The sequence below is a fragment of the Rana temporaria genome, chromosome 2 (assembly GCF_905171775.1).
Source record: "Rana temporaria chromosome 2, aRanTem1.1, whole genome shotgun sequence".
In the NCBI taxonomy this organism is placed as follows: Eukaryota; Metazoa; Chordata; class Amphibia; order Anura; family Ranidae; genus Rana; species Rana temporaria.
In genome coordinates, this window is record NC_053490.1 from 458,975,004 (window position 1) to 458,995,450 (window position 20,447).

Sequence of the window (20,447 nt, forward strand, 5' to 3'; positions counted from 1 at the left end):
GTCATTAGTACAGACAAAAGCAATTGTTCCTGAGGGGGGTAGTTGTGGTGTTCAAAAAAAAAGCTGAGGTGTGGCAGCCTTGGGTTGATTTTCTCTGAACTGTATGAAGCTGGCTGGCAAATTTGAAAGCCAACAGCATTCTGCATCAGCAGATATGTCACAGGGTTTACAACATAATGCAGGACATCTGTTTAGTATTTCTTTAAGGACTATGGATCAATAGCCCTGTCACCTGCTTTATTTTTTTAATCAAAATAACAGAATGTGATTGGTTAATCTAGGCAACACTTTTGTTCCAGTAACTATCAAACAGTTCTTGTATAAGTCATATTTCATTCCTATGATATGTTAATTGTGTTAATGCCTCTTGAAACCACAACCCTAACAGAGCATACATGTTTAAATACAAACATCTAGATAATACAAATCCTGCATCTACTGTTTATACCTGGGATGTTACCTAAGTGCTTGGTATTCACTTTGCATAAGCAATGCTCCATCAGTGACAGCCTAACTTATATGTACAGTATATTACAGCCTAGACTAGATGCAAAGGAGAATAGGTGCTTACAGCAGCCAGGACCAGCATCCATGCAAAATGGTCATTTTTTTTTTCTTTTTTTTTTGGTTTCTGAGTTTATGTTAAATTGCCCATCAAAAATACTAAAAAAGAGATTAAAAGTCCTGTTCCATTTTGTCAGCGAGGAAGCAGCATCATCCAAAACAGGGGGAGGTCACATGACATCGCGGCATGTGAGGTTCTTTCCCATTTGCGACCCTATATGTGGCAGTTTTCAGCTATATTATTGATTACAGACAATAGCTTTCATTCCTTTGATACAAAAGCTGGAAATAAAAAAAACGGTTTTGTGCCATCCTGAATGCCAGTCCCCAGATGCCACTCCATACATTGTCCATCTGTAGGTATTTCTGTTAGGAGGGCAACCTCAAGGCATCTCTCTGTCTTCCTTTTTAAAAGTCTCTCTCATGTGCTATGCTCCAAAATCTCTTATTTTTTTTTCTCAATTCCCAAGGGCGTGTAAAGTGCTGCATGCAATCCCTTGGACTTTGGAAAGAGCTGGGCCTGCTCCTTCCTCCAGCAAGCCTCCAAAGTGGAAGGTTCTCTTGCAGTGAGGAGGTGTCAACAAGTGAAGGAAAGGCAGGCCGCTCCCCGGTTTCCCTCTGAGCCCCAGATCTTCAGTGGACTTTAATGGAAAACTGTAAAGAAGATAAGTAACAAACATTAGATCATAGCAACCACTGTTCAAATAACATATAGCATGCACATCTCATTATTATATATAGCTTTTCTGTGGTTGGTACAGATATATACACTGATCATATATGTTTGTTTAGCTGGCATAGAAATGTTGACCTATGTTATGACAGGCCCTGTCCTGGTAGTTGTAGTTGTTGCATTGTATAGAGCAGTGGCAGCTGATGCTCAAAATAACAAATGTGTTTATTTAGAGGGTAAATGGAAAGGTATTGAGATGGTTAAATAGTATTTTTTTTTTACAATGGTCTACAGCCTCTTACAACCAGGGCGCTGTGCCACCCTGGAGTGCCCTCTGGGTTCTTTAGGGGCTGTAAAGAGAGTCCAACTACTACACCCTGTACCCCTATTAGAGACACAGGGTGATGTACACATAAGAGACGTTGGGGAAGCTGGACAAGCTGAGTTGCACAAACTCCCCACCCAAACTCACTCCTGTCACAGCAGGATTTTTTTTGGGGGGTGGGGTTTTGCTAGCAGAAGGGGGGGGCTATGGGGGGATTTACAAACTACTATTCATTTAACGCTGCCTTACAAATGACATTTTGGGGCTTTTTTCACTCCAGGTGCAGAGCATTAAAATGTGTGAAATCACACGTTTTCCTGCACCACATTTAAATGTGTTAATTCTTAATGGCACCTCCACGCATCCACTAATTGCATGTTTGCCTGTGCCTACTTAAATTCATGGTATCAAAGTACCATGTATTTTGGTAAAGCTCAATTTTAAAAATATTGCCAGCACTTTATTGCGTGTTTCAGGACCTTAGAGCAGCCTAATAAAACACAGAACATGCTAAAAAGAGCCTGGGCTCTAGGTTTGTCAAGTCAAAATTGTTTAAGTCGGAACAGTACCTTTTTTAAGTGTAACCCTAGCCAGGCGCTTCTAGCTGGACAATGTGGGGTGTTCCGGGCACTTTTGGGCATGCAGTCCTGTATGTGGGACGTGCAGTATACCAGTGTGGAGCACAAGCTGCTAGCAGTGACGTCATTCTGCCTCGGTTCCTAAGTAAGGTCTATGTCAGGGGTCTCCAAACTGCGGTCCGAGGGCCGGATGTGGCCCTTTGTTAGCCTTCATCCGGCCCTTGGGGCAGTATTGCTCCCAATGATATTTTAGCACTATTCCTCCCGATGGCACCAACAATGGGGCACTATTTCTTAGACTAATAGCAATGATGGAGTACTATTACTCCTCCTACTGCCCACCAACACTGGGGCTATGTTTGTTCTCACTGATGCTCGGCCCTTGTAGAATTTTCTACCCCAATTGGTCAGAATCCTGAATTCAGAAAGACCGTAAACTGGCCCTTTGCTTTAGAAGTATGGAGACCCCTGGTCTATGGAATACATTAGGCAGCAAGTAAACATGTTGCCCAAGTTGAAGTGTTGAAAGTAAACAAAATGGGCATTGTAGTTTGTTGTGTATGGGGCTGTGTAGCACAAACCAGTCAGGGTGTCCATACTGACCTGTGTCCACAACCAAATACACCTACAATGGGCATGTGAGCATGCAGAACTGGACCACAGAGCAATAGAAGGTGTCCTGCTCTGATGAATCACATTTCTTTTAAATCATGTTGATGGCCGGGTGCATGTGCATCGCTTACCTGGGGAAGAAATGATACAAGATTGCAGTATCGGGAGAAGGCAAGCTGGTGGAGGCAGTGTGATGCCTTGGGCAATGTTCTGCTGGGAAACCTCAGGTTCTGTCATTCATGTGAATGTTACTTGACATGTACCACCTACCTAAACAATTTTGCTGATCAAGTACACCCCTTCATGTAAACAGTAATCCCCAATGGCAATGGCCTCTTTCAGCAGGATAATGAGCCCTGCCACACTGCAACAATGGTTCAAGGGTGGTTTGAGGAACAGGAACAAGGAGTTTGAAGTGTTGACTCCAGATTTAAATCCAATAAAGGATCTTTGGCATATGTTGGAAAAGCAAGTCCATTTAGTTCCCACCTCACAACTAAGGCCAGGTGCACATTGGTGCGCTGCAGTTTGGCCACAACACGGGTGTATGTGCAGTTAGCCATGTTCTAGCCACATTTTTAGCCACAACCTTTTTATTTGGTTGTGTGTTTTTGCCGCATTTTCTGAGTGCACCAAAATTCCTGCTTTCAGAAAACTTAACAAAAATGTGCAATCTAATAGAAGTCAATGGAACCATGGGTAAAAACGTGGGTAAAACACATGGAAACTGTGCATACCCTAATGCTGCGGCCAAATCACAGTGCACCATTTTGCGCCCAGCCTTACAGGAATTAAAGGATCTACTACTGATGTATTGGTACCGGATACCCACAGCATACCTTCAGAGTTCTAGTGGTTTGCATGTTTTCATGGGACAGAGCTGTTATAGCAGCAAAAGGGGGAATCTACTCAATATTAAGTGGGTCATCATAAAGTTAAGTCTGATCGGTGTAGGGCTTTGGGCTCCAAAACTTGCACTGATACTTTAAGCAAATACTCATGTGTCCCAAGTGATTGGAAAAGATCACACGAACAGTTGAAGTGGAAGTAATAATAAATGCAAGGCTCTTTTCCATGGTGTCATCATTCCCATTTTCTTGAGGAAAAAAACCCACTAAACTTTAATCAGCCATGGCACACTGTAGAAATACAGATAGTTGTACAGTGGCTTACTTTTTGCGCTCTATGGCTGGAAGTCCTGTGCCACTGAGGATATTATTTGCAAGCAGTTTGTTCATGTGTGTGTCTCAAATAAAACTAAGAGGTACTGGTAGAGTTTTTTCTTCTGTCCAAATTGATCCTGCTGATGTGACTTGTTCACTCAGTTATGTAAATCTAAATATGTTGCTGCTATGTAAATAAATCAATATTTTACACCATTAATTCACAAGCAGCTGAAACTTTGTTTTAATGTATTTAATCATCTCGACCTATACTACAGAAAAGCTGCTCTGGGCTCCTGCAGTGGGCGGTCGGGTGACTATATGTACTCCACTAAAATGGGAGAGAATTCAGGCAGGGCAGCTGATTGGTCGGGGGGCTCTTGTCACTACAATTGAGATAATTCAACTACCTAGGCATATGGTCACATGACACGCCTCTTAGATCATCCATTTCTGCAGCACAGGTATTGCAGGTTTTTTTTATAACTTATTCTAACAAAGGAGCACTGTTTCCAGGAAAGGTGAGAGGTTCAGTATATGTTCATATTAATAGATCATCAAATCAGTTTCCTATAGTCTTTGTATATTGTATCAAATGAATTGCTGAAGTCCACTTGTTAGCAGGTGCAGTTAGCTTACCAGCCACAAGAGTGCTCTGTTTTAATTATAATCTAGCAAAAGGAAAGTTGTAATTAAGTGTTAGGTCCTCTTTTAGAGAAAACCCTCTTCTAGTGTTGTAATGGAAGGAGTTGGTGCCCGTATAAATGCCAATATGGAAGGGGCCTGGTCCCAGACGAGGCGTGGAAGCCAGACAACCCAGAGCTGCTAAGATCTCCTGCAAAGCTAATCTTAAGGGCCCTGTGCAGGGCTGAAGTCCCAGGCAAGCTGGAACAACAATTGTAAGTAGTTGTGGAAGCTTGGGAATATATGCCATCTGGGAGTGTACCTGGCTGGACACAGCCCAAAAGGGATATTGGAAAGAGACTGGTATACTATAGAAGGCACTGTGATCCTGCTCAGTGATTGAAGCTACATGGTGTGGAGTATATATAGGTAAGTGGTCCCAAATATATAGTGCTCTCAAGGAGAGGAGGTTCAAAAGAAGGTGGTTTACAAATTATGTGCTTGTGTTCTGCAAAGAAATGACATTCCTTTTCCTTTGTATGGAGTTCTGCATTGAAGTTTGCTAGTATGTCAAATGTGAAGTCAGATGTCAGACATATTTTGGAAGTTACAGTAGAGAGCTGAAATGCATTTTATCTGTGGACATTCCTTTATTCCTGAATATTAAGGCCTATGGTCAGGGATGTAAGGAGTATGACGAAATATGACAGCGGGTTCCATTAACAGGTGGGTAACTGTGCTATCCAGGAAGAAGCAGGGTGGAGACTTGCTTGGTTTGTGGCTAACACCTGCCCAATCCTAGTCCCCCTTACACACTTAGGTCTTGTCAACACTGAGTGATCAAGTAGCTCTGTGTGCTTTAGTCAGAAGGTTATGTCTGCAGGGATTTCATATATTAGGAGATTGTAAAACTTTGACAAAAGTAAATAATATACTTTTCTAACAAACTCATCCTGTAATTCCTGGGACTTAAAGAAAATAAACATTCCTGCTATGTATGTAGTATGTGTGATTTATGGAGGCTGCCATATATTTTACAGTTATGGTTCACAGGTACCATAATGGCTCAGAACACTGCGGGATAAATTTGCATCTGTAAGTTGATGGTTCCTCTCAGGCATTTTATGAAATTAAGTGATGACATGACAGATGAGGGAACAAGGCTTTTCCATCATGAATGACTGAACTGCTTCCTTTTATGACTTTTCTATTAGAACTGATTGATACATACAGTATATAATCTTTTTCATATTACTAGATAACATGGAGCAAGAGCTGCAGGTCCAGACTGACAGGTGACCTTCATTATTCTGCAGTTAATTAATTATGGAAGGCAGCAACAATAGGCGCCACAATCAAGCCTCTCCATTATGGTAGTGTCTATATATATATATATATATATATATATATACACACACACACACACACACACACACACACACACACACACACACACACACACACACAGTGGGGGGAATTATTATTTGAGCCCCTGCAGATTTTGTAAGTTTCCCCACTTGAAATGGAGGGTCTGTAATTTTTATCATAGGTGTTTTTTTAAATGATAGAGACAGAACAGAATATGCCGGTGTGTGCACAGCAGCCGCACAGGTATCGGCAGGATCTGGTGATCACAATCAAAGTGTATCATGCAGCCAAATTAAATGGTACGAGTAAATGCCTGTTGGATTGGAAGGGAAGTGGCAAGATCACCACGTGAAAATAAGGAATGAAAAAGAAAGCAAATACAGTCAATGCATCTAGGGAATGGGTCTTGGAGCCTAAAGCGGAGCAGAGTGCCCTAAGTGGAGATCGCTACCTGCACTCACCTTGTGAGGAATAGCTGGAAGCAGTGGAGCAGTGGAGTTCGCTACCTCTGGGTTCCTTCATCCCTGGATTGAGTGGACCGATATGCCTGTTTGATCATTCATCTGGTAAGAGGTACACACTTAACCCTCTCCCGGTGTGATTTCAAGATTCTCCTCTTCCTAACCAACTTTAATCGGTGGTGGATTTTCCTTCATCTTCCCAAATTTTTTACTCTTGGATGTTTTTCTTCGGATTTGGACAATATTCAATTTGTCTTTTTTTGGGGACTAATACATATCCCTAGGTATCAATTCTACCCTCTAGGGATTGTTTTGATTCATCAATTTATTTGCATTAACACACGGTATTATGCCCTTGGGGGTGTTAATATTCTGAGTTTATTAAGGACTGCCATTGATTAATCCAGTATTCACTTAATTTAGTATTTGTTTATTTATATTTCATATATAATTATTGACATTTATTTATACATATTCACTATGTTGCATTTTTAGCGCAACCCTTTCTTTTGTTTTTTGTTTGTTTTTTGTCCTATTTCACATGTATATCACGTGTATGTAGGTGTTGCAGCTTAAGTTATCTATTTGACACTTTTTTTCATTATTTATATATATATCAATTTAAATTTTCACTTTCTCTTAGCGCAATATTTACTCCTTTTTTTACCTAGAACAGAATATCATCCAAAAATCAAGAAAAAAACATGATACAAATGTTATAAATTGAGTTGCAGTTCAGTGAGTAATGTATTAGGTAAGTATTTGATCCCCAAGCAAAACATGACTTGGTACTTGGTAATGGTGGATAAACCCTTGTTGGCAAGCACAGAAGTAGGACGTTTCTTGTAGTTAGTGACCAGGTTTGCACACAAAATCCTTAAGGTTTCTATGCTGTTGCTTGGAAACTCAAAGTTTCTGATCCCTCCAAAATGTTCTACAGAATTAAGGTCTGGAGACTGGTTTGGCCACTCCATGACCTTAATGTGCTTCTTTTTGAGCCACTTCTTTGTTGCCTAGGCGGTATGTTTTGGGTCATTGTCATGCTGGTAGACCCATCCATGACCCATCTTCAGTGTTCTGGCTGAGGGAAGAAGGTTCTCATCCAAGTTTTTACAATACATGGCCCCATCCATTGGCCCCTCAATGTGGCAATGTCAGTCTGTACCTATAGCAGAGAAACAGCCCCAAACATTATGTTTCTACCTCAATGCCTGACTGTAGGGATGGTGTTCTTAGGGCAGTGGTTCTCAACTCCTCTCATGGGGACCCACTAACAGGCCAGGTTTGCAAGATAACTTAAATACATCACAGATGATATCATTTGCTGCTCAGTGATTGCAGTATTCTAGTCTGCATCGCCCCAAAGTAATACTTAAAATCTGGCCTGTTAGTGGGTCCTGAGGACAGGAGCTGAGAAACACTGTCTTAGGGTCATAGTCAGCATTTTTCTTCCTCCAAACAGTGTGTCCCAATCCTCAAGAAGGCACATGTACAGTCATGCCAATAATCAGCTAAATGATTCAGAGAAGGAGTGAGAGAAATTGCTGTGGTCAGATGAGATCAAAATTTAGCTTTTTGACTCAACTCGAACCGCCGTGTTTGGAGGAAGAAAAATGCTGACTATGACCCTAAGAACACCATCCCTACAATCAAGCACATGGTGGAAACATGATGCTTTGGGGCTGTTTCTCTGCTAAAGGTAAAGGCTGACTTTGCCGCATTATGGGCCCAATTGACGGGGCCATGTATTGTAATGTTTTGGATGAGAACCTTCTTCCCTCAGCCAGAACAAACTCATGTCCTATAATTCCTGGGAATTAAAGAAAATAAACATCCCTGCTATATATTATGTGTGATTTATGGTGGCTGCGGGATAGATTTGCATATGTAAATTGATGGATCGGGGTAGTAGCCTCCCTATATGGTTTGATTGGGGTGATCTGCTCCCGCCCTTTCCCCTATATATTGCAGTTTTACTGCATTGGTGCGTCAGCGCGCTTTGTGCCACTTGCTGTTTTAATCAGGGCAGTGTGGCGTTTAGGGTGCGGGGGGTGCCTCCCCATCATTGATGCAGTTGTTCACTTGTTTGCGTATAGTTAATGTGGCTGGATGAGATTGCCCTTATACTTACGTTGGGATATTTATTTTACATCTTCTATGTTCACACTGAGCTTTTATTAGTATTGTGGGACTGATGTGCTCCCATAATCTGTTTAGATGTTTAGATACAGGCTCTGTTGATTTTCCTTAGGTAGTGTTTAGCTTTCGTGTGTAACTTGCTGTGTCTTCTACATCTGATTCCAGTTACCGATCTTGGCTTGTTCTCGACTATTCCTGCCTGCTTGTGACCCTGACCTTTGGCGTGTTCTATGTTTATCCTTGTCTGCTAGTCGCCCCAACCTTTGGCTTATCGCGTTACTATCTCTTGTTATCCTGGGCTGCTGCTTCCTCTCTATCCTCCTGTAGCCTACTGTGCGCGTGAGCTGGGAGACTCTGGGGGCCGTGACCTGGAGCCAGTGGCAGCACAGTCCATCCTCACCACTAGAGGCTTTGGTGAACACCTGCTGGCTTTTGGACTTTGTGCCCTGGGGAATATTATTTCCCTAGCTCCCTGTGGGATCCGTGTTGTTGCTCCAGTGGACCTGCCTTCCTTAACCCCCCCAGAGTTCCATCCGCAGCAGTCAGCCGTAGTGTTCACTACCTTAGCGGTGCACTCCTGACCCCAATGGTGTGCATCTGTCACCTGGCCTCAGGTGACCTGACAACTGAACTGCAACTTAATTTATAGCATTTGTTTTATGTGTTTTTTCTGGATCTTTGGTTGATATTCTGTCTCTATCTATCATTTAAAATACTCCTATGATAAAAATTATAAACCCTTAATTTCTTTGTATGTGGACAAACTTGCAAAATCTGCAGGGTATCAAATAATTATTTTCCCCACTGTATATATAAATATATCTATCTATCTATCTATCTATCTATCTATCTATCTATCTATCTATCTATCCATCTATATATAGAGAGAGATCTATAGATAGAATGATATATATATATATATATATATATATATATATAGGGCTTTTTTTCAGTGGGAACGCGGGGGAACGCAGTTCCGGTACCTCCAGAACTGAATGTATGTAAAGGTAAGGGGTGCTGTGGTGTGATGGAGGGTCTATTGATGTTGGCTGCTGGGAAATCTATTGTTGCTGGAGGGGATCTATTTTTGCGAAGAAAGGGAGACTATTGTTGCTAGGAAGTTCTTTATTTTGCTTGTGAGGGGTCTATTGTTGCTGGGGCAGGTGTTATGTTGCTGGGAGGTCAGTCATTGCTGGGAGGGATGTACTGTTGAGGGAGGGGTCTTTGTTGCTGGCTGCTGAAGGGTCTATTGATGCTGGCTACTGGGAAACCTATTGTTGCTGGGGAGAATCTTTTGCGGGTGGGGGATTTATTGTTCTGGAGGTGGGTCTTTTGCTGCAGGGGGGTCAATCATTGCTGGGAGCGATCTACTTTTGAGGGAGGAGTCTAATGTTGCTGGCTGCTGAAGGGTCTATTGATGCTGGCTGTTGGTAGGTCATTATTGCTGGGGTGGATCTATTGTCGCTGGGGTGTCCATCGCTGCTAGATCTATTTTACTGCCTTTCTTGTTATCATTAACGCAATCCATACAAAATACTTAGCACCACAAAATGATACTTGGCTCTGTTTTCTCTAAAGGGGGTGGTACCGGGAGGTCGGTAAGGGATGGAACCAAAGAACGGTGCTCGGAGGTGGGTGAGGGGTGGAGTCAGGAAGGGAGGAGTTCCTGCACCTATTCTCTGTGAAAAAAAGCCCTATATATATATATATATATATATATATATATATATATATATATATATACACACACACACAGTACAGACCAAAAGTTTGAACACACCTTCTCATTCCAAGAGTTTTCTTTATTTTCATGACTATGAAAATTGTAGATTCACACTGAAGGCATCAAAACTATGAATTAACGCATGTGGAATTATACATAACAAAAAAGTGTGAAACAACTGAAAATATTTTTCATATTCTAGGTTCTTCAAAGTAGCCACCTTTTGCAGCAGACACATCTCTAGAACTGTTAGGAGGAGACTGTGTGAATCAGGCCTTCAAGGTAGAATATCTGCTAGGAAACCACTGCTAATGAAAGGCAACAAGCAGAAGAGACTTGTTTGGGCTAAAGAACACAAGGAATGGACATTAGACCAGTGGAAATCTGTGCTTTGGTCTGATGAGTCCAAACTTGAGATCTTTGGTTCCAACCCCCGTGTCTTTGTGCGACGCAGAAAAGGTGAACGGATGGACTCTACATGCCTGGTTCCCACCGTGAAGCATGGAGGAGGAGGTATGATGGTGTGGGGGTGCTTTGCTGGTGACACTGTTGGGGATTTATTCAAAATTGAAAGCATACTGAACCAGCATGGCTACCACAGCATCTTGCAGCGGCATGCTATTCCATCCTGTTTGCGTTTAGTTGGACCATCATTTATTTTTCAACAGGACAATGACCCCAAACACACCTGAGTGATGGGGTGCTACCTCTTGAAGCTCATCAAGAGAATGCCAAGAGTGTGCAAAGCAGTAATCAAAGCAAAAGGTGGCTACTTTGAAGAACCTAGAATATGAAATATATTTTCAGTTGTTTCACACTTTTTTCATAGTCATGAAAATAAAGAAAACTCTTTGAATGAGAAGGTGTGTCCAAACTTTTGGTCTGTACTGTGTGTATGTGTATATATATATATATATATATATATATATATATATATATATATATATATATATATATATAATCGGTGACGAAGTACAATCCGGACGTAACGTGCGTACGGGGGAGGAGCTTTTCCTGTGACGTCACCCGCGTCCTTTCTGCTGCTGCTCGTGGCTATTGCTCCGAGTTTTTTTTTTTTTTAATATTGCCAATCGCCTACTGGCCAGTTGTTTTCTGGCAGATTGTCTGCAGACATACCAGATTGACTGTAGTATGGTGAAGCGCTGTTTTTTTAACCTTTCCCTGGAATAAATACAGTCTACACTTAGAACGTGTTTTATTTTTTTATTCCGCATTGGACCTACTCAGAGCTTTTTTTCTCAGAAAATAGGTGCAGGAACTCAACCACGACCCCGTTCAGATTTCACAAACAGTAGAAGGGTCTTAAAGGGGCATTAAATACCAGGATTGCATTACATACAGTGTGCAGAGTTCAGGGGGGTTACACACAGAGTGCAGAGCTGTCACTTGTAAACACAGAAACCAGACTTCTGTGTTTACAAGTGATTGTGGTGAGCAGGCACCAAAGGGTCTGAGCCAAAGGTGGTGGAACTGAGTTCCCCCTGAAAAAAAGCCCTGGACCCTACTATTCACTGCTGCATTGGACTCCACTGCACCATCTCCCTTACGGTGAGAACAAAGCTGTCTTTGACCACTTGTGAAAAAATATGGACCATCTCATCTGGTAAGGAGGCACTTCTTATACTGGTGGAGGATGTCATCACATTTGCCGAAGTTTTTTGCTATTTCACTGGGTGTCATCTTAAATCTTGATTCTTGAGTCAAGCACTTTATTTGCGATGCACTTTTATTATTATTTGTCATTTAAATTTTTTGAGGTTTTTTGTGATTGCCTCTGTTGGTGTTCAGCTTGCAATCAATTTAGTTTTATTTGTGCGCTGATTGCTGTTTTTTCTAGCAGCTACAAATACTGCAGCTGCTGACTTTTAAAATAAGGACACTTACCTCTCCAGCGCGCCCGCCATGTCGGCACTCAAAGCCGAGCTGTCGCTTGGCTCTCGGGTGCTTCCGCCGCCATCTTCGGTAAGGGAATCAGGAAGTGAAGCCTTGCGGCTTCACTTCCTGGTTCCCTACTGTGAATTTGCGACTCGCGCTGCACAATGCCACTGGTCCCTGCTGTCTTCTGGGACCTGTGTGTTTCCCAGACGACAGCACGGGGGGGGGGGGGGGGCGCCGGACATGGCGTAGATTGCCGCAGATAATGCAGAGATCTATGCCCGGAAGTGGGTTCAAATACCTGGTAGAGATGTAGCTTCCAATTTTCCCAATGAATATAAGACTTCAGGTGTGATTCAACAACACTAGCATCTGCCCAACAGTAAAACGTTGGCTTTAGGTGGATATACCCTTCTAGTAGAGTGCTCATCTAAGTTTGGAAGAAGTGGCTATTTTTCAGTAAATTAGTGCCTATTTTACTGAATAAACCACATACTTATGAATGTTGCTGACCCTTGAAAAGGGTTGGCTACATTTCATATAGTTGACATATATACCTTTAGGAGATTTTAAGCTCACCGGTGAGACTGAGTACGCAAAGCACGATGATGAGGATCCCCAGCAAGATGGATACCACACTCAGGAGTCTGGCCAGGCGTCCTAATCTTCGAGCTCCATCCATATCCCCCTGCTGTAAGCTGTTTCTTGACTAGAAAGGGACAAAAAAAGTGAATCAAATGTTAGCTGAAAAAAATCAGAATTTTGTCAAAAATAATATTTAAATTTTAAATTTTGTTTTCCTTTTCTCTATACAGAAACATAAAAAAAATATATATATATTTCCTACTTACCATTGGGTGAGGTTCTGCTTGGATTGGTTTCCTTTAGAATATTATCATAGTTTTAAGTAAGTTGTGTGTAATATATATTTTATATATATATATATATATATATATATATATATATATATATATATACACTCAAGATATAAACCTAAATGCTACTTACATTCATATGTATATGAAAAATGCCACAAATCCCAGCTGAAAAACAGGGCAATAGTAGACCCTGCAGTTGCTGCTAGAACCATTATTACAGCAATGTCTGCCAGCATAATCGGTTTTCCAGGCAGCAGTAAAATAAATGTATATACAGTAGTTTATGAACTGTCATTAATTAAACATTGTAAAGGATTAGTACAAGTTGTGGTGGTCTGTTTTTTAAGGTGAAGGATCAGGAGGACCTACAATAATTTTGCTGTGTAAGTTGTTAAATCTATCTTGTTATCAGTCTTTTGCAGTCTGCTATACAGTCTGTACAGCAGAGCTGGGAAAAGGAAGAAACCGCACAAGAATCCTGTCAGGTGTTTTGTAATGCAATGAACATGCTGCTAAGAGGAGAGGGTATAATGACAGAGATGGGCTCACCAGTGTGCTGCTCCTCTTTTCACTGTCCAGTCATTGGGCGACATAAAAGTAAAATTGCAGCAGAGAAAGAACAGGTTTTCTTACTTGCTGTGCTGTTGGACAGAGCTGTGTAACTTGGAGAACTGTTTGAACTGCAATGCAAACCCTTTGACAGGTAAAGCAGCTCACATATATGTGGTTCATCTGTGTATTTAGCTGTTTGCCTGGAGTTCAACTTTAGACATTAAAGTTAGGATAAACATCTATAAAGGAAAATAATATGTACAAGGTATCTGTTTTTGTAGATCTAAACAATCAGTTTCTAACATGTTCATAATTTCTTTACAGGCATATTCAATAAATTCTCTTTTGTTAATTTACCACAACTGCAGGGAATGAAAATGAGCACAGTCATGCGTTATTGGAGTTATTTTTAATTTTTTTTATTGTTCTAACTACATACCAATTTGTTTCTGAAAATGGAGGGTAAGCTTTTGAGTTGAAATTGGAGTAAGTGGATTTAAAAAAAAGTTTACCCGCAGTTCAAAAAATAGCTTGATCGTTTTTTTTTTATGTTCTCTTTTTGTTTCATCCAGTATTGTACAGAACAGAAATACAATTTACACTTGTGCAGACAGCATATGTTCCTACATGTATTGAAGCAGTATATGACAAAAAATGACTGTCCTGTTTGTTCCCTGTGTGATGTATTGAGCCATTGTACTGAGCAGGGAGGTATTGTTATCTTACTATTGACTCACCATGTCCAGACTGGATGTTGGTTTAATTGAATTATACCGGGTGATAGAAAGAAGAGAGATAGAAAACTCTACTGGTAATCATATCGGTTTGTAAAAGAGGAAGGATGGTAAACAGGAAAGCGTGTATCTTCATGTATGAAGGCTAGGCCATGTGAATGGTGTTCTTGATCAAGGAAATTATCATCAGCACATATACAGGTGCATCTCAAAAAATTTGAATATCATCAAAAATAGAATTAATTTCAGTAATTAAATTCCAAAGGTGAAACTCATTACACACTAGGTGATATATTTCAAGCACTATTTTCTTTTAATTTGGACGATTAGGGCCTAGAGCTAGTAAAAAAACTAAATTCATTATTTCCGTAAATTTGAATATTACATAAGACCAATAAAAAAGGGATTTTTAAATACAAGAATGTTGGTTTACTGAAAAATATGTCCATGTACAGTATAATATGCACTCAATACTTGGTCGGGGCTCCTTTTGCATGAAATACTGCATCAATGTGGCATGGAATGGAGGCAATCAGCCCATGGCACTGCTGAGGTGTTATGGAAGCCTAGGCTGCTTTGATAGGGGCTTTCAGCTCATCTGCATTAATGGGTCTAGTGTCTCTCATCTTCTTATACCGCACAGATTCTCTATGGGGTTTAGGTCAGGTGTGTTTGCTGGCCAATCAACAACAGTGATCCCATGGCCATTAAACCAGGCATTGGTACTTTTGGCAGTGTGGGCAGGTGCCAAATCTTGTTGGAAAATGAAATCGGTATCTCCATAAAGCTGTTCAGCAGAGGGAAGCATGAAGTGCTCTAGAATTTCCTGGTAGAGGGCTGCGCTGACTTTGAACTTGATAAAACACTGTGGACTAACACCAGCAGATGACATGGCTCCCCAAATCATCACTTGACCTGGACTGGAAACTTTACACATGCAACTTGAATTCTGTGCCTCTCCACTCTTCCTCCAGACTCAGGGGCCTTGATTTTAAAATGAAATGGAAAATGTAGAGAGAGAAAATAACCGCTCAGAAGTCTTCAAAGAACCTCCCCACTGGAACCAAACCATGGGTGCCGGCAATGCAATAGTGATGCAAAAATACGAAGGAAACTTGGACAGCCGCACTCCAAAAATTTTCTTTTAATTAAAATCGATCACAAAATAAACATGCCACAAAAAAATTGGAACAAAAGCTAACGTTTCGCACTGTAGCTTCAATGCTTAGTCATAGCAGTGCGGCTGTCCAAGTTTCCTTCGTATAAATGGAAATGGTACTTTCATCTAAAAAGAAGACTTGGGACCACTGAGTAACAGTCCGGTCCTTTTTCTTCTTAGCCTAGGTAAGAGGCTTCTGACGTTGTCTCTGGTGCACGAGTGGCTTGACACAAGAAATGTGACAGTTGTAGCCCATGTCCTGGATACATCTGTGTGTGGTGGCTCTTAAAGCACCGACACCAGCCATAGTCCACTCCACTCCTAAATTCTTAAATGGCTTTCCAATACTCTCAAGGCTGCAGTTATCCCTGTTGCTTGTACTCCTTTTTCTACCACACTTTTTCTTCGACTCAACTTAACATTAATATGCTTGGATACAGCACTCTGTGAACAGCCAGTGTCTTTAGCAATGACCTTTTGTAACTTACCCTCCTTGTGGGAGAGACAATTTCAAGGCTCAGGAAACCTTTACAGATGTTTTGAGTTAATTAGCAGATTAGAGTGTGACACCACGAGTCTACAATATTGAACTTTTTCACAATATTCAAATTTTCTGAGATACTGAATTTTTGTTTTTCATTAGCTGTTAGCCATAATCATCAAAATTAAAAGAAAGACATGCTTAAAAATATATCACTCTGTGTGTAATGAAGCTATATAATATATGGGTTTCACTTTTTGAATTGAATTACTAAAATACATTTACTTTTTGATGATATTCAAATTTTTTGAGTTGCACCTGTAATGGTAGATTTGTAATCTGTCGTATTTAGTTTTCTCCTTACTCTAAAGCTAGACATATATGATTAGTTTCTTTCATTCAGACAGCATGCTAAAAAAAAACAAACACAAGTGAGGTCGATGGAGGAATTCCCCCTGCTGGGACATGGATTCTGACAGCGGGGCTCTCCACTGTTAAAAAAAAATCTGATCAGCGACTTCAGTTGCTGATCACCAAAAGTTTTCCAACATTCCTGTTGACAGAAGTCAATCTAATGATTGACCTCTGTCGAACTGGAACGGCTTAACATTGATCGAAATTTGGCCAGTACTTTCTGAACCAGCCAAATTTAGATCCATCTATGGCCAGTTTAAGAATATTGCCTCAAACCAATCCATTTTAAAAATGTATTTTATTCCAAAAAAGGCTTTGGGATATTCTTGATGAATGCATAGTTGTAATATGGATCTTCAGTGGCTGAGTTATGATAAGCACCAGTTTCTTATCATTTTCCCTGATTCTAACACCACAATTATCATTGGCACCCCAGATGGCGAAAGTAGATAACTAGGTTATTAGGTGACTTACTTCCATTTGTTTATATAGAGATGCGATCTTATATCCGACTGAAATAAGGCCAAAGTCTTATCTGGGATTTACATGAGAATGAGATAATCTACCAAAATAAAATAGATGGTAAAAATACATCCCAAAATATAATTTTAGAAATCGCTATAGATTGATGAGGGAGAAGATTCTTGCCAACTTGTTTTTTAAAGGTGCAGCTTTGGGACTATTTCCCCTATCCTACTTAGCAAGTTAGTGACCTGGAACAAGAATACAGCTCAGAAGTTTCTACACTTCATTGGTGGCATACTAAGTCCAGGTCAGTGACTCAATAGTGAAGAAAGACCATCAATGAGTCCTGAACCTTGCACCATTAAAAACAAGTCAGCAATAGCAGTGGTGTACCTGCCATATTTTTATCGCCCCCTCCCATACATCAAAACCATTTTCAGTAATAATCATGAAATGAAGTGTCATGCACACTGGGTGTGGGAGTAGAATTAGTTGGTGAAGAGCAGATGGCAGCATCTGTAAGTACAGCTGGAACTTTATGCTCAGTTATTCAAGTTCGCATTGGCCCAACCAGCAAAAGCTCAAAGACTCTATCTCCTATATTTGAAAATATTTGGTAGGGGCTTCTTGAAGATATGAAGAAGAAAAATGCATTGTATAGAAAGCGTCACCCAAAGAACACCCGAGGCATAGCAATTAAAGTGGGGGTCAGGATACATGGCTTGTAGTGTGGGAGTTAAATAAGCCTCAGCATTGGTGTCATTGGCAGCAATAATAACCCCTGCTCTGGTGTAAGTGGTTGCAATCATCTTCTGTTTACTGGTGGTCAGTGGTAGCAATGTTAACCCCCAGCATTGTTGGTCAGTGGCTGTTGGCAAAAATACACCTTCTCAGCATTGGTAATCAGTGGCGGACTAGAAAAATAACCACCCCTCTCCATCATTAGTGGTCAGTGGCTGACTGTAACGATGAATCCTCACTCCCAAGCATTGGTGGTCAGTGGCTAAGAGTAACTGGTCACATCCACTATACAAATACATTAGAAGAGAAAATGAGAGATCCAATTGGATGTAGGCAGCATAAATGTTTATAAATGGAGTGAGCAGCAACCCAAGGGGGAAGTCATGAACAAACAGTAAAAAGTAGGTGAACAATAACATTCCTCTCTTTAATCAGATCCTTTAGTATTAATAGTGTTATGAAAGCCTTTGGGTTTATTTCACTATTGGATTAGAAACTGATGGTGTTACAAGCTGGCTATTCACTGAGCTTAGTGAATAAAGTGATGCTGTGTTTGCCTCAATCCTTCAATTATGTGAAAACAAAATTCATTTTTTCTGTTTTTCCTAGCCCATTTTTGGGCATAGTGTACCTTATTCAGTAATGTAAGTGATTCACTTTGCTAAGTTAAAAGTATCTACTCCTTTATTAAATCAACCCTGTAGATTCAGTCATTAAGGCAGGGGTCTCCAATTGTTTGAAAGCAAAGGGCCAGTTTACGGTCCTTCAGACATTAGGGGGGCCGGACTGTGGCCATTGGGTATAGAGAAGGTGTAGAAAAGGTCTTGATGTCGGTGGGAAAAAAACAATGCCCCACCTTTAATGTCTGTGGAAGGAATTGTGCCCCATCATTTGGTGTCATCAGGCCAGCCCCATTGTTGGTGTCATTTTGAGAAATTGGACCCCATTATTGGTGTCTAAATCAGTATACTGAAAAGGTTTCTCAGCTAAATGATGCTTAGGAAGAGTCTGCTCTGGTAAATGGAATACACAATGGATTTAGCCAACAGTAAATGATTAAAAAAAATTAAGGATTTGCAACATATTTAAAAAACATACTTATGCTTTAAAATAAGAATAAAAAAGGACAGCATATTTATAAAGCACAGACATGGGATTTACTAATGTACATATCCCTTTGCTTTCTTTGATTCTTCAAAGTGAGCGGATCGCTAATCAAACTAATTTTAGAAAAAGTTGGGGGAATAAAAGTCTAGTCATGTGACCTGTCAATCATGTGACTAGTCTTTCCTCTATTCACAGGTTTTTCTCCTCAGCATTACTTGTTAAGCAGAAAGAATTTTGTGGGACATTGCATGCTCTACACTGGTGTTTCTCAACCTTTTTTTGATAAGGGCACTCATGAAATATGCATAATCTGGGGGCATAAAAAACAAAATTAATAATTTTACATAATGTAACATCCACACAGGTAGGACACCCAATGTTGGAGATAATTTATTCTTCCGAAGCAAATACACCATGTCACACTGATACTGACTAGTGTTCCGATGTTTCTCTTCTCTCCCCAGTTTTCCACCCTCATTCAGCTAAAGTGATCCCAATGCTGAAAGACGGGGCAGGAGAGAGCAGTGTAGTGCGTCTGCACCAAACTTGTTCTCTCTGGAGAGGAGACCCTTGAGTAGGGATATGATTTCAATGTACAAATACCGTACTGGTGACCACACAGGGATACAACTTTTTCGTGAAAGGGAATTTAATAAGACACGTGGCCAATCACTAAAACATAAAGAAAAGGAGTTTAACCTTAAACTGCGTAGAGGGGCCTTTACTGTAAGAGCGGTTAGAATGTAGAATTCTCTTCCACAGGCAGGGGTTTCATTGGGGAGCATTGATCATTTAAAAAAACTATTAGATAAGCACCTGAACGACCACAACATGCAGGAATATACAGTGTAATACTGACATCAAATCACACACATAGGTTGGACTTGATGGACTTTATACAACTTCGCCTACTATGTAGCTATGTAACAGTGCATTTGGAAAATATTCACAGCACTTCATCTTCCAACAGGACAATGCAGCTAAGCACACAGTCAAGACAACAAAGGAGTGTCTATAGGACAACTCTGTGAATGTCCTCGAGTGGCCTAGCCAGAGCCCAGACTTGAACCCAATTGAACATCTCTGGAGAGATCTGAAAATGGCTGTGCACCGACGCTCCCCAACCAACCTGATGGGGCTTGAGAGGTCCTGCAAAAAAGAATGGGAGAAACTGCCCAAAAATAGGTGTGCCAAGCTTGTAACATCATACTCCAAGAGACTTGATACTGTAATTGGGGGCCAAGGTGCTTCAAAAAAGTATTGAGCAAAGGCTGTGAAAACTTATGTACATAGGATTGTTTTTAACAAATTTGCCAAGATTTCAAACTAACTTCTTTCTCGTCATTGTAGAATTTTGAGGAAAATACATTTAATCCATTTTGGAATAAGGCTGTAACATAACAAAATGTGGACAAAGTGAAGCGCTGTGAATACTTTCTGCATACACTGTATGCAGTAAAGCATGCTTGTTATACTCACTGTGGAACCTAAGGAGTTAATCCTCCACATTGTGTAATACGGCTGTTGGATCCAGTCTACTCTGATCCTCCCCTTCTTTACAGTCCCCAATCCATCTCCTGATAGAACAGAGCCTTAGAGGCACTCTGCACATGCTCAGTTTGATGTGTATTGTTCTAGAAAGTCTTTTTTTTTTTTTAGAGGGTGCACGTGATCAGCACTGCCCAGACAGAGGATCAGGGGTCCTGCAGCCTCATAGGATGGTCAGAGGAGAATGAAAACTCCTCCTACAAGCTTTAACCAGTACTTTTCTGCCACTGGTAGAAGTCACG

General features: G+C 40.7%; 1 protein-coding gene across 2 annotated transcripts in view; it reads right to left on the bottom strand.

Moving 5' to 3' along the window:
* Positions 1 to 319: 319 nt before the first annotated feature.
* The window catches only part of TRARG1 (trafficking regulator of GLUT4 (SLC2A4) 1), a 42,155-nt gene continuing 22,027 nt past the window's right edge, over positions 320 to 20,447 (bottom strand). The window contains exons 2-3 of one of the 2 annotated variants that reach the window (XM_040338580.1): positions 12,684 to 12,835; positions 320 to 1,218 (exon numbers count right to left, since the gene is read on the bottom strand). In XM_040338580.1, coding sequence (XP_040194514.1) covers positions 12,686 to 12,835 — 150 coding nt within the window. In that variant the 3' untranslated portion in view covers positions 320 to 1,218; positions 12,684 to 12,685. The remainder of the gene's footprint in view (positions 1,219 to 12,683; positions 12,836 to 20,447) is intronic. The other variant, XM_040338581.1, reaches the window with a different exon arrangement.